A 15059-nucleotide genomic window follows, 5' to 3' on the forward strand; every position below is an offset into this window, starting at 1 on the left:
TGTGATAGTGTTCTTCGGCTTGCAAGAGTTCCCCTTTATCCTCCAAACATAGTAATGGTCATTATGGCCAAACAGTTCTATTTTTGTCTCATCAGACCAGAGGACATTTCTCCAAAAAGTACGATATTTGTCCCCATTTGCAGTTGCAAACTGTAGTCTGGCTTTTTTTAATGCCGGTTTTGGAGCAGTAGCTTCTTCCTTGCTGAGTGGTCTTTCATGTTATGTCGATATAGGACTCGTTTTACTGTGTATATATATACACTTTTGTAGACGTTTCCTCCAGCGTCTTCACAAGGTCATTTGTTGTTCTGGGATTGCTTTGCACTTTTCGCACCAAAGTACGTTCATCTCTAGGAGAGAGAACGAGTCTCCTTCCTGAGCGGTATGACAGCTGCATGGTCCCATGGTGTTTATACTTACGTACTCTTCTTTGTACAGATGAACGTGGTACCTTCAGGCGTTTGGAAATTGCTCCCAAGGATGAACCAGAATTGTGGAGGTCTACAATTTTTTGGCTGACTTATTTTGCTTTCCCCATGATGTCAAGTAAAGAGGCACTGAGTTTGAAGGTAGGCCTTGAAATACATCTACAGGTACACCTCCAATTGACGTCAATTAGCAATCAGAAACTTTTAAAGCCATGACATAATTTTCTGGAATTTTCCATGCTGTTTAAACACAGTCAACTTTGTGTATGTAAACTTCTGACCCACTGGAATTGTGATACAGTGAATTGTAAGTGAAATAATCTGTAAACAATTTTTGGAAAAATGACTTGAGTCACACAAAGTAGATGTCCTAACCAACTTGCCAAAACTTTAGTTACTTAACAAAAAATTTGTGGAGTGGTTGAAAAACATAGTTCGAATGACTCCAACCTAAGTGTAGGTAAACTTCCGACTTCAACTGTACAATTGCTCAACAGGCAAAATTGTTTTAGATGGCTTTTTTTCACTCACACGTCATTTGCTCAAGCTCACACGCATCCATCCCTTTGCTAAACTCATCCAGCAGTCCTTACTCACTGAGGTGTGTTGACAGATAAAAATAAGAAAGAAAACTAAAAAGAGCTGTGTAGTAGTACGACAACTTTTTTTTAGGATTTATAGCACTCATTATATGGCATTTACACATACAGATCTCAGGAGGGTGCTGATGATGTTGGTAGGGGGTTATTCGCTGGGGTAGGTGCGTCCTTGTTCTCTCTGTAGCTTGTGTTTTGGTGGATTGGGGGCAAGGAAGAGGGTTGTCTGGAGTCTGTATGAAATGTGTCACTCCCCTCTCCGGTGCCCCTGCCTCAACATACCCAGGTCAGTTCAGCACCGCCTGGATCTCCATCTTTTTAACTCTGGCCAAACGGATAGGGGCCATGAATACCCTGGGGAGAGACACAGAACACAGTGCACAATTTTACGCTGAACGGCGCATGCCTCTTGCGGAGTCTGCGTGCTTACGCCCAGGTTCATTGAATTTAATAGGAGTTTCTCAAGGTTTGCAAAAGTTACGTTTCCAGTGTCGCAGGCCAGTAAGGAAGCAGCACCCACCTGAACAGGGCAGGCACTTACATAAAGCACATGTGTATTCCTCAGAAAGATAAGCTCAGCAGTACTTCAGTCCATTATTGAGTCAATAAAAGCTGTGAATGAGCAAGAGGCAAGGGTTTCTGAACAGTCAGGTGTACCCAGCCAGGAGTGGCAGTACATTTACAGTCTGGAATTTAAAAAAAAGGCCAGCCATAACAGAACGATGAGGTGATTTAGAGCAGGCACGGAACACACACATATTCAAGCATCTCTGAGGGCTATATGGTGGCAAACTGACAAGGGTTATCATCATATACAGGTAAATCCATAAAAACAAAAATGACTTGCATCATTAAGGGCAATAAACTTGGCAAAGCAGGTGGTGTACAGAAGCTGTAGTGGTGGATGTTGTTGCTCAGTGAGGATATTAACCACGAACTGACATAGGGCTGGTTATCCAGACACAGATTATGACTACAAGGAGAACCTCCACTGAGAATGCTTTAGTCCAAGACTTTAAAAAAAAAGGGCCAATGCAGCTGTGTTTATCTCAATATCAAATAATTTCTCAGTAACAATTAAGTACTATGGATGAATATTTTCCCCAAAATCTACCTGTATTTCAATAAGAATAATTCATATTTATACCGAGAGTGTAACGAGTGTACACTGAGAGTCGGGAAGCAAGTTCAGAGAGTGAGTGTTTTTATGAATAAAAGAAACAATGAACACGAAACGCACCGACATGAAAACAGAGTCAATAACACCTGAGGAAAGAACAAAAGGGGAGTGACAGATGTAGGGAAGATAATCAAGGAGGGGATGGAGTCCAGGTGATTGTCATGAGGCGCAGGTGCGTGAAACGATGGTGACAGGGGTGCGGGATAATCAGCAGCCTGATGACCTAGAGGCCGGAGAGGGAGTATACGGTGAAGAGAGTCCCGGGAAATACCACAAAAAAAATCTTTCAAACAAAGATATGGTTACTTTGCCAGAGTTCTCCCAATATATACATAAAGATTTCACCGAAAGTGAAACTGATATTTAGTAATGATACAGTAACTTTGATCACCAGTGACATTGTTGTGAATTGCGAAAGAGTTCATAAATTATGAGCATTATTAATTAATTCAGGCATAGAGCTCACCCCGAATAGGCTATAGCGTTGTCGAATCATACAAACTTTGTAACGGTGGTCAAACTGCTCAAAGTTGACAGAATATCTCCTATTTGGCAAAAATCAATATTATTATTATAATAATACAGATCGGCTCATGAAATAATAATAATAATAATCCACTTGAGCGCTCATATAGGCAGCAATAAGAGACAGTGCAGAGAAGCAGGATAAACGTTACAGCTGTATTTTGACATGCATAGGCAAGACATACTTTGATAATGCAACCTATGGATTACAGAATAAAGTTAGGAATTTTAATGTGAGACAGGAGTCAGGATTTTGGGTTTCGTTGGGATTGGCACAATAGGAAAATAGCCTAGGCTTGATATTTAAAAAAAGGCTACAACGCAAGTCAATATAGAAATATACACTGGATTTAGGCTACATTATTGCACACTAAATGTTTCTGATCAGTGATAGCTCATTTATTTTTTTGCTCATCTACCACATGTCCTGCCAGAGATCAAATAACCAAATAGAGATTCAGTGACACAAAATCACATTGATTGATTATCAGACAAGTCACAGGCTTTTGGTTGAGAGTAGGACCGGCTACTACATGAGTGAAGAGCAAGCAGACTTGTTCAAAAATGTTATCAGCTAATATACAGTGACAAGAAAAAGTATGTGAATTACCTGGATTTCTGCCTAAATTGGTCATCAAATTTGATCACAACAATAGACAAACAGTGTACATAAACTAATAACACACAAATTATAGAATGTTTCATTGTCTATATTGAATACATCATTTAAAAATTCACAGTGTAGGTTGGAAAAAGTATGTGAACCCCTAGGCTAATGACTTCTCAAAAAGCAAACTGGAGTCAGGAGTCAGCTAACCTGGAGTCCAATCAATGGGACGAGATTGAGATGTTGTTTAGAGCTGCCTTGACCTATAAAAACAAAACAAATAAATAAAACAAATTTTAAAAAACAAATTTGAGTTCGCTATTCACAAGAAGCATTGCCTGATGTGAACCATGCATCGAACAAAAGAGATCTCAGAAGAGCTGGAAAGGATTACAAAAGTATCTCTAAAAGCCTTGATGTTTATCATTCCACGAATTGTCTAGAAATGGAGGAAGTTCAGCACTGTTGCTACTCTCCCTATGAGTGACCACCCTGCAAAGATGACTGCAAGAGCACAGAATGCTCAATGAGGTTAAGAAGAATCCTGGAGTCTCAGCTAAAGACATCTCTGGAACATGCTAACATCTCTGTTGAGGAGTCTACGGTATGGAAAACACTAAACAAGAATGGTGTTCATGGGAGGACATCATGGAAGGAGCCACTGCTGTCCTAAAAAAAACATTGCTGCACATCTGAAGTTTGCAAAAGTGCACCTGGATGTTCCACAGCGCTACTGGCAAAATATTCTGTGAACAGATGACACTACAGTTGAGTTGTTTGGAAGGCACACACAACACTGTGTGGAGAGAAAAAAAAGGCACAGCACACAAACATCAAAACCTCATCCCAACTGTAAAGTATGGTGGAGGGAACATCATGGTTTGGAGCTGTTTTGTTGCCTCAGGGCCTGGACAGCTTGCTATAGTCAACGGAAAAGTTCATTCAAGTTGATCAAGACATTTTGCAGGACAATTTTAGGCTGTCTGCCTGCCAATTGAAGCTCAACAGAAGTTGGGTGACGCAACAGGACAACGACCCAAAACAGAAGTAAAATCAACAACAGAATGGCTTAAACAGAATAGAAAACACCTTCTGGAATGGCCCAATCCTGACCTCAACCTGATTGAGATGCTGTGGCATGACCTCAAGAGAGCAGTTCACACCAGACATCCCAAGAATATTGCTGAACTGAAACAGTTTTGTAGAGGGGAATGGTACAAAATCCTCCTGAACGTTGTGCAGGTCTGATCTGCAACTACAGAAAATATTTGGTTCAGGTTATTGCTGCCAAAGGAGGGTCAACCAGTTATCAAATCCAAGGGTTCACATACATTATCCACCCTGCACTGTGAATGTTTACATGGTGTTTTCAATAAAGACAAACGTAGAATTGTTTGCGTGTTATTAGTTTAAGCAGACTGTTTGTCTATTATTGTGACCTAGATGAAGATCAGATAACATTTTATGACCCTTTTATGCAGAAATCCAGGCATTTCCAAAGGGTTCACACACTTCTTCTTGCCAATGTATGAGCAAACTAGAATAAAATATGATCATTAGTACTTAGCTAATATTTCCCCAGCCTAATTGTTACTAAATATCCAAACAGAGATTCAGTGAAAAATCTATAAGTCCCCCACCCCACACTTGTCAAAGCAGCACTGTCCCAATCAAAACAGTGCTAAAATTATAATCTAGGTGACCACACACACACACACACACACACACACACACACACACACACACACACACACACACACACACACACACACACACACACACACACACACACACACACACACACACACACACACACACACACACACACACACAACGATTGCTTTAAATTAGTATAACGGTTGGATACAACTTTAGGAGTTTCAGTATAAGCAAGAATTTGATAGATGCCTTCAATTACATTAGCCTACTTTATTCCAATATTTTCATCATTCAGTTGCTCATATCTAAAAGGTGAGTTTTCTATTCTCTGCGCTTTTTCTAGGCCCAATGGCTGCTTCCTCACTCCATTGCCGCCAGCCTTCACCGTGTTGTTCTCAACACCCGTTTTAAATCAATATAGCCTACTGTTTACTAGAAGTCTGGCTTTTCATTTTTTCCCCCCAGGTTCAGACTCATTTAATTTCTGTGATGGTGGAACAGGCCTGGACTCGGGCTTCTGCTCACCGGGCCTGGATCAGAATCAAATTTTCAGGTCTAATTACAACTCCAAATTGCATTTGGGTCTGGTGTGCAGTCCGGCAGTTTCAATTATGCATGTGCTTTGAATTTATGGCGACTTTGTGTGAACTAAATCCATGAGGCTAAAGGCTTCCATGTGACAACCTGTTTAGATAATGTGCCATTACATTTTTAGCCAATCTGCTGCGGCGCATGTTGTGGATTTTGTGGAATTGCATTAGTGCCACATTGGGGGGAAATGTGCCACATTGGGGGAAAATAATTTTTTTTTTTTAAATCAGAAAATGTGAAGAGTGGTTATGGGATCCAGGTTACTGGTATTAATACATTTTAAGTACACACACTCATAAGTTTGGGTCACTTAGAAATGTCCTTGTTTTTGAAAGAAAAGCACTTTTTTGTCCATTAAAATAACATCAAATTGATCGGAAATACAGTATAGACATTGTTAAAGTTGTAAAAGACTATTGTAGCTGGAAATATCTAATGGAATATCTACATGGGCCTCTGTACACCTATTATCAGCAACCACCACTCCTGTGTTCCAATGGCATGTTGTGTTAGCTAATCCAAGTTTATCATTTTAAAAGGCTAATTGATCATTAGAAAACCCCTTTGCAATTATGTTAGCACAGCTGAAAACTGTTGTTCTGATTAAAGAAGCAATAAAACTTGCCTTCTTTAGACTAGTTGAATATCTGGAGCATCAGCATTTGTGGGTTTGATTACAGGCTCAAAATGGCCAGAAACAAAAAACGTTCTTCTGAAACTCAGTCTATTTTTTTCTGAGAAATGAAGGCTATTCCATGCGAGCAATTGCTAAGAAACTGAAGATCTCGCTAAGAAACTGAAGATCTCGTACAACGCTGTGTACTACTCCATTTCCAGCTAGAATAGTCATTTACAACATTAACAATGTCTACACTGTATTTCTGATCAATTAGATGTTATTTCAATGGGCAAAAAAAAATAAGAAAAAGTGTGCTTTTCTTTCAAGAACAAGGACATTTCTAAGTGACGCAAAACTTTTGAACGGTAGTGTATATACACACAAATGTTGAAACCCCTTCAAATTAGTGGATTCGGATATTTCAGCCACAAATCAGGACATAATAAAAAATAAATTGAGCACACAGCCATGCAATCTCCAAAGACAAACATTGGCAGTAGAATGGCATTACTGAAGAGATCAGCGACTTTCAACGTGGCACTGTCATAGGTTGCCACCTTTCCAACAAGTCAGTTTGTCAGGTCTGCTCTGCTAGAGCTGTCCCGGTCAAATGTAAGTGTTGTTATTGTGAAGTGGAAACGTCTAGGAGCAACAACAACTCAGCCAACGAAGTGGTAGGCCACACAAGCTCACAGAACTCGACCGCCGAGTGCTAAACTGTGTAGCATGTAAAAATAGCATGCCCTGAGTTACAACACTCACTACCGAGTTCCAAACTGTCTCTGGAAGCAACACCAGCACAATAACTGTTGTCAGGAGCTTCATGAAATAGGTTTCCATGGCCGAGCAGCCGCAGACAAGCATAAGATCACCATGCGCAATGCCAAGCTTTGGCTGGAGTGGTATAAAGCTCTACCCCATTGGACTCTAGAGCAATAGAAATGCGTTCTCTAGAGTGATGAATCATGCTTCACCATCTGGGAGGCGACAGACGAATCGGAGTTTGGCAGATTTGGCCCTTTCCTGTTTCAGCATGACAATGCCACCGTACACAAGGCGAAGTCCATACAGAAATAGTTTGTTGGAGATCGGTGTGGAAGAATTTGACTGGCCGGAAACAGAGCCCTGCCCTCAACCCCATCTAACACCCTTGGGATGAATTGGAACACCGACTGCGAGCCAGGCCTAATCGCCAACATCAGTGCCCGATCTCACTAATACCCTTGTGCTGAATGGAAGCAAATTCCTCAGCAATGTTCCAACATCCAGTAGAAAGCCTTTCCAGAAGAGTGGAGGCTGTTATAGCAGCAAAGGGGGACCAACTCCATATTAATGCCCATAATTATTTTTAATGAGATGTTCGCCTAGTAGGTGTCCACATACTTTTGGTAATGTAATTGTTTTTAATAGCAGAGAAGCATAAATATGGAGCCCCCATGCACTTACCACAAATACCTTGTTTGCGGTATTGTACATTCCTCTCAGTTACTCTTTTGATGTATACTGTGCTAATGAGGTTAAATTATCTACATTTTTGCTCCAAGACGCTGGCAATTTGTTTATTCGTGCACTGAATTCAAAACTCTGTGGATAGTGCTAAAAGAAAAATGGTCAAAAAGAAACACAAAATGGCTTCTTAGCAAGGGGCACTTTCTCAAGCAAGAATTTTGCTAGAACTGTCTGGGAGTGGTCTGAGAGGGAAACTGAAAATTAGTTGCGCTCTAGCCAACAGCTCGCAGATACAGTGCCCGTATAGACTACATATTGAGATTATTATGGACAAAAAGAGTGAAATTATTTGTATTTGTCAAATGGCAACCAAGCATCGATCTCCATGTCACCAGGTTAAGACCCTCGATAATTATTGGAAAGGAGCATCAAGCTCATCTCTGTGCACTTTCACCACCCTGTGAAGATCATCATAACTTACTTAATCTGTAGCTTAATAACTTCAGTTTCATACACATGCTACGTTAGGTTAAATACTGTACCCCTGAAAACCAGAAACATCCACTTTTTGCTAGTAGCCTAATAAACTGCATGCTTTCCCGAACAATCGGTCTGTGCTACAATTCAGAGCAGAGATCTATTGTGTTTTCCACACTACCAAACACACATTCTGTAACTGTACGGTAGTGGCAACGCCTGGAGAAAAAAAAATAAAAAATAATAATAAATAAATAGGAGAACTTCACTAGCACTGTACTTTCGTGACAACAAAAAAACACTATATTGAATTGGAGGTTTCAAAGTCAGCCATGAAGAGAGATGTTCTTATCCACATCCAAACGTGGCACTGAAAAATAAAATACATAAAAACCTCAAGAAATATTGTAATAACTACTCACTTCAAACACAAGAGGCCCGATGTTTAAGCAGATAACAATGAGGAGTGGACGTCACCTTGTTTTGAGTCAAGCCAAACTTGGTTAATTAATTCATACATACCTGACTGTAAGTGACTACTGATAGATTGCTTTGGAGCCCATTCGATGCTCTATTTACAGCATTGTGAGACAGTCCGTTTTGATCTTGCTGGATGGCGTCCTGCATGCCCTCCCAGGCTCCTCCAGGGTCTTTCAAGTTGTTGTGGTCTCCGGAGTTGTGTTTGCTCTTCTGTGGCGAGGCGAAGGGGTTGAAGTCTCCCTCCACGTTGCGGTGCGGCTGTGTGTTGAACTCTGTCTCGAAGGAGGACAGCTGCTGTGTTACGCCCAAAAGGCCTCCCACCTCTACACTGAGGATCACCCAGATCACATCTATGTGGACAGAGAGAGAGAGTGACACACACCAGGAGTTAGGGGTGATGTGTTCTGTCCAGGAGACAGAGTGCTGTGAGTTAAATACCCCAATGCTCAGTAAATCAAGGATAAAAAGTGAAGTTGACCAATTTCAAGACATTGATTGACCACTTAAAAATCTTGAAAAAGGACTACACAGCTAAACAGTTGCACACAAACGTATAAAATGATTCAAATAAAAACTGCAGAGGTTAACGTGTCTGGATAATTTCTAGAATGAATTACACCCTTATGGGGAAAAAAAACATGTCCACAAAACAGTGCATCCGCGCTGTTTGGGACCTACCTCCGTAAAACAGTCCTGTGGCTGTGCACATCCTCCATTGGCCCTGGTACATGCCAGGTGACACAGGGCTGTGCATCTGCACACTGACATCTGAGATCTCCTGGGGGTCTAGACAGCGCACCATCACCATGTTGATGTGGCCAAACTGGTCCCCTCCAATGTACTTCAGACATACCCCGGGTGGCCAGGACTCTGCACCTGTGAAACAGACAGACAAAGATATTTGATACACATTTTTAAGACACAAAGCTCCCTTGCCAAACATGCAGTCAGTTACCTTACCTGCACCACACACACACACACACACGTTTACAGGCCAGTGGTTTCCAGGTCTTACATTGCAGTGAAGGTTTTTCTTCTTTTGTGACTGAATCATACGTATGGTGATATGAACTGGATGAATAAAAGGTAACCCCCACCTGTATTCTGTATCCTCCAGGTCTTTGTGAACGGTGTGTCGGGGGGAACAGACTCTCCCTCACCAATCGTCACATCCTCCAAAAAGGACATGGATGGTGTGTTGATGCTGGGACTCTCAACGTCATAATATGCACCAATGGCTGCCTGTAGATTCCTGTTTTAATGGCAAAAGACATTGAGGAGAGTGGGTGAGTCAATGCCATGTTTAAACTAGGAAGTATTCAACATGATCTAGTTCCTGAAACTACTTCACAACAACCATTTAAAAATATATATATTTAATAAGTATCTTGCTGATTATGATTTTCCCTGGCAAAAATATGAGTCAAGGTCATTTCAGGGTTGTTTTATTTTGTTCAGTGATAAAGTCGTGATCACTAGCCTACCTCAGCTCACTACCAATCAAATTACGTCATCATATCACAAACACTCACTAGCTAGGTGTTCAAAAATGTGCTCCTAGAGCTTGCATATGGTTGTTTAGCTGGACCACAAAAAAAATAGAAGTTAAATGCGATGGAAACCCATTTTCAGCTCTACTGATGTTTATTTTATATATTCAAAAAAAAAAAGTTTTATAGAGTGTGCCTACTACGGTATTGGCAAGTGTTAGCTACATGGCATGTATAGCCTGCATGATGAAATTATTATGGACCAAAGAGCAAGATAATTTTTATTTGTCAAACAGCTGTCAAGCATGGATGAGCATGTCACCAGAATTAGACCCTCGATATTTGTTGGAAAGGAGCAACCTCATCACTTGCGCCACCTTGTGAAGTTCATCTTAATTTGTTCAATCTGTAGCCTAATAAACTGCATGCTTTCCTGACGAGTGGTCCATGACTCCCAAATTCACTTCAATATGATGGTTATTATATCAATATTTGCACATAAAAGCATTTCCACCAGCATTTCTCGCATAATTCACTAATAACAAAAAGATTACACCTTGTCTATCATGTTTTGTTGACATTACATTTACATTTAAGTCATTTAGCAGACGCTCTTATCCAGAGCGACTTACAAATTGGTGCATTCACCTTATGACATCCAGTGGAACAGCCACTTTACAATAGTGCATCTAAATATTTTAAGGGGGGGGGTGAGAAGGATTACTTTATCCTATCCTAGGTATTCCTTAAAGAGGTGGGGTTTCAGGTGTCTCCGGAAGGTGGTGATTGACTCCGCTGTCCTGGCGTCGTGAGGGAGTTTGTTCCACCATTGGGGAGCCAGAGCAGCAAACAGTTTTGACTGGGCTGAGCGGGAACTGTACTTCCTCAGTGGTAGGGAGGCGAGCAGGCCAGAGGTGGATGAACGCAGTGCCCTTATTTGGGTGTAGGGCCTGATCAGAGCCTGGAGGTACTGAGGTGCCGTTCCCCTCACAGCTCCGTAGGCAAGCACCATGGTCTTGTAGCGGATGCGAGCTTCAACTGGAAGCCAGTGGAGAGAGCGGAGGAGCGGGGTGACGTGAGAGAACTTGGGAAGGTTGAACACTAGACGGGCTGCGGCATTCTGGATGAGTTGTAGGGGTTTAATGGCACAGGCAGGGAGCCCAGCCAACAGCGAGTTGCAGTAATCCAGACGGGAGATGACAAGTGCCTGGATTAGGACCTGCGCCGCTTCCTGTGTGAGGCAGGGTCGTACTCTGCGGATGTTGTAGAGCATGAACCTACAGGAACGGGCCACCGCCTTGATGTTAGTTGAGAACGACAGTTGACAATAGGAAAGTTCATCAAAAAAATGTTTACAAAAATGCTGTTTCCATCAGACATGTCATGACATTTTTTTATCCAACATGTACTTTACTGGTATAAAAATGTTCTATGGAAACCTGGTTACCGCTGCCTTGTTATTTTTCATACAATATGACTTTACTCACATAAAAGCTGGATGGAAGTGTGGTTATTGAGGTGATTCGATGAATCTGGTCCAGGGAAATGTTCACTACATTAGTTTTGGAGCCAGGTGCCCCCGTTCAAATCAACTGGGAGCTGGTATATCTCCGACTTCCGATAGTGTGTTCAAGACAACTGTGTACTTGAAGATCAATGACCCCATGATTTCACCTAATTATTTTCCAAATTCCCAAGGTGCTTTCAAGACAACTGGCAACTCTGAAAAATACGAGGTCAAGTCATGACTTCAGTGCTCTTCAGGTCAGAGCTCTAGAAAGAGGCCCAAATTCCTGAGTTGGAATTCCGAGTTGGATGACAGTTAACATCGATGTTTTCCCAGTTGGAGCTCGTTTTTTTCACGTTCCCAGTTGACTTAAACACACTGAAGTCAGAAGTCAGAGATTTCAGAGTTCCCAGTTGTTTTGAACACAGCATAATGAGTAGTATTCTGTGTTTACACATGCAAACGTGATTGCTTTTGACAATAACGTTATATCTGCCTTCCCAATGAAAACTTGTTTTAAAATACATTCTAACACACACACACAATGGACAAGATATGTTGTATGCACCATGCTGCCTTGTTGACAACATGACCGAGCAGCACATATTACTGTTTATTTGAGAAAGGCGCTCCTCCCTCACCGCTTTTGCCCGTTCACGGTCGCGGTCCATAGACCGGTGCCCCGCATCATAATCGAATCAGCACAATTTATCTGGCGTTAGCTACAGTTTCACATAACTAACGTAACTATTGCCGCGTTCACATACTAATCGAAACTAGGAAACTCGGAAAAGTCTGACTCGTTAACTGGTTCGTTATACATGTGCAGCGTTCACCGAATAAGCAAATCGGAAATGTTCGAGTTTCGACTAGCACACGAACACGGCATAATTCCCAGCAATGACATAGCCAAATGCAAAGTATCGGCACAAGTAGATATAACTACATGAAAGAGAACGAGAGAGACACACAAAACCACAATAAATAACAGCTAGCTCGCTTTGGCACTAGTCCAAATGTAGCTAGCTACTAGCCAAGTTAGGCCCCATATCCACGAACTCACCAGTTGGTCATGTCAAGGAAGAAGGCGCATCCTGCCGGGTTGAGTTGGAACCCCAGCAGTCTTTGGAATTCTGAGATGAGGACATCCTTGTCAGTGGTGCCCATACAGTTGAATTTCTGCATGAGCTCCGGGTCCAGGTCTATGTCCATGCCCTCCATCGGCAGGTCTACCGTGGCAGCGACGGCGGGGTCTCCTAATTTAAACCGAGGCCTTGTCCAGTCATAACAACCACTCCAACAACAATACATTTAATACGCATGGTGGAGGGCAACGTTTGACGTCGGTGCAATTGAACGTCACCTTGCGTCGCGGTGTGTGAGCCAAGGTGTGGACACAGAGTTTGATCGGGATTTCTATTGGAGAAGCTGTTTATGCACAGATAGAACAACGACACAGATATTTCACCAGATGTATAAAATGTGAAGAATCCGCTTGGCGTTTTCACTCACTACCAAATATGGCCGGCAGTGGGAGACGATGGAAGGAGATGGAATTTGGCTGAAATTCAGCAAATTTTCTAATCAATGAAACATTGGATCTCAATACAGTTTTCTGTTCCCCAAGCTAGAATCCGTTATGAACAAAGTGGACTACGTTTTTCAGACTTTAACATTTGCCAAAGTTGCAAAAAATTGCGTTGTTTAGGAGTGCAAATGCGAATTGAGTTATTACACACTCGGAAATATGCAGATATATGCAAGAACGATCTAGACTAATTGGATCTCACTGGCTCGTGTTTGTCTCTGCCCACCTCCTTGCTTGTTCTGCCCACTATGACTAATGTATTCTCATTAGAAACGACAGGCTGTGGTCTCTTAGTTTAGTTCTAAACATATTTGGTTTGAGCCTATCTTCATACTCTTCTGTCAAATCAAGCTTTATTTATACAGCACATTTCAGACATGGAATGCAACACAATGTGCTTCACAGGAAAAAAATATATAAAAACAATGGAAATAAAAACTGCAATATTTACTACATAGGCTATATTATTTATATTATTTCAAGGCTAGCATACAAATAAATACATTGTGAAGCATTTGCAAATGTGACACAATAGGCTGGTAGAGATATATAGCGCTCCGCATTTAAATAACATTTCCTTGTATTATATGATTATAGTCTATATATTGCACTTATAGGCTGTGACTAAGTTAGAATTAAATACAAAGTCAACAAAAAAAATACTTATTAGTGAATTTGAATTCATTTTTAGAAACATGAGTCGGGCCAGTGTCTGGCTACAGGCTCACGCGTTGCTGCCTGCGAGCCGGCCAGCAGCGGAGAATATCTGAGGCACTGGGGATGGTAAACACCCTTTTGGCCACTCTTGCCAGGCTGGGCAGAGATGCAGAGTTGTTTTATTTTTATATCGATAGGCTTAAAGGTTTTTAGGCAAAACATCCCAATAAAAACGTAAAGCTCCTTGAACGTGGGAATATGCCAGGCCTATTGTGCCAAAATCAAGTATGGCCTATTGTATAGATAATAGAATGAAAATGAACTAAACGTTTAAGAGATCTGATTTTGTATTTATAAATACTTTGTTACAATGACACAGTTATATACCCACCTCCTTCCTTTCTTAAAGCATGCTCACATAGTAAGTACACCATCAAGTGTATTGTCAGATTCCACAATGATTCTTTAGTTGTGGACACTACATCACCACACTCCCTATCTTGCTCTTGGTCCTCATTTTTGTAAATCACCTTAATTTAGCCCCTGTGTGTTTTACTAACTTCTTTATGAAAATATTTAGGGAACTCCATGACAGTAGCTAAAGCAAGGGGCTATAGCAGCACACAAGTAGACTACAAATGCATGCCCTGAGCTCGTCAAGTGAGTTCTACTGGACGAGATGAGAAGGCCGATGCTCAAGTCTCGCCCAACGCTCCAGTCAAATTGGGCACTCTCAGCTCTGCTCACATACTCTGCTGGCAGGCTATTCCAGAGGCTGGGTATTAGTAACTGAAGGCTGCCTCTCCATGCCTCTTGGTCCTAGGCTTTGGGATAGTTAAAAGGCTAGTGCATTTGAAGCATGTCAGACATGTTTTGGGGTGCACAATCGTGGATCGTTTTAAAACCAATAGAATAATCTTAAAATGAATTCTAAAACTGTCTTTGGTACAGACTTTTGTCATCGGTCATCTGTTGCTATTTGAATTGTTATTTTAATTTGCTTTTCTTTAGCTAATGATGGTTTCAAAACAATAATCTGGGTCGTTCTAAGAAAAACACAATTAAATAATCAGAAGTCCTTTATTGCATTAATTAATTAGACTAATCAACAACTCTCCACAGGGAAATCATAATTTGTGATGAGAAAAAGTATGACAATTATTAGGCGGAACTATTTATGGGCAACCTTTGAATTTTCGAACAATT

At 41.3% G+C, this 15059-nt stretch overlaps 1 protein-coding gene across 4 annotated transcripts; it reads right to left on the reverse strand.

Annotated features, from left to right (window-relative positions):
• Positions 1 to 787: 787 nt before the first annotated feature.
• On the reverse strand, positions 788 to 13095 carry LOC124031619 (protein ILRUN). 4 transcript variants are annotated; one of them, XM_046343090.1, is made up of 5 exons: positions 12672 to 13086; positions 9709 to 9863; positions 9290 to 9487; positions 8654 to 8961; positions 788 to 1378 (listed from the first exon to the last, which is right to left on the reverse strand). In XM_046343090.1, exons 1-5 carry the CDS (start codon positions 12917 to 12919, stop codon positions 1343 to 1345), a joined length of 945 nt encoding a protein of 314 aa, XP_046199046.1. In that variant the 5' UTR covers positions 12920 to 13086; the 3' UTR covers positions 788 to 1342. The 4 variants fall into 4 exon arrangements, with proteins under 4 accessions (XP_046199046.1, XP_046199043.1, XP_046199045.1 ...); XM_046343087.1 differs by lacking the exon at positions 788 to 1378 and adding an exon at positions 1387 to 2427 and having other exon boundaries at positions 12672 to 13095; XM_046343089.1 differs by lacking the exon at positions 788 to 1378 and adding an exon at positions 3436 to 3599 and having other exon boundaries at positions 12672 to 13092.
• Positions 13096 to 15059: the final 1964 nt, after the last annotated feature.

The sequence above is a fragment of the Oncorhynchus gorbuscha genome, linkage group LG03, assembly GCF_021184085.1.
Source record: "Oncorhynchus gorbuscha isolate QuinsamMale2020 ecotype Even-year linkage group LG03, OgorEven_v1.0, whole genome shotgun sequence".
NCBI lineage: Eukaryota > Metazoa > Chordata > Actinopteri > Salmoniformes > Salmonidae > Oncorhynchus > Oncorhynchus gorbuscha.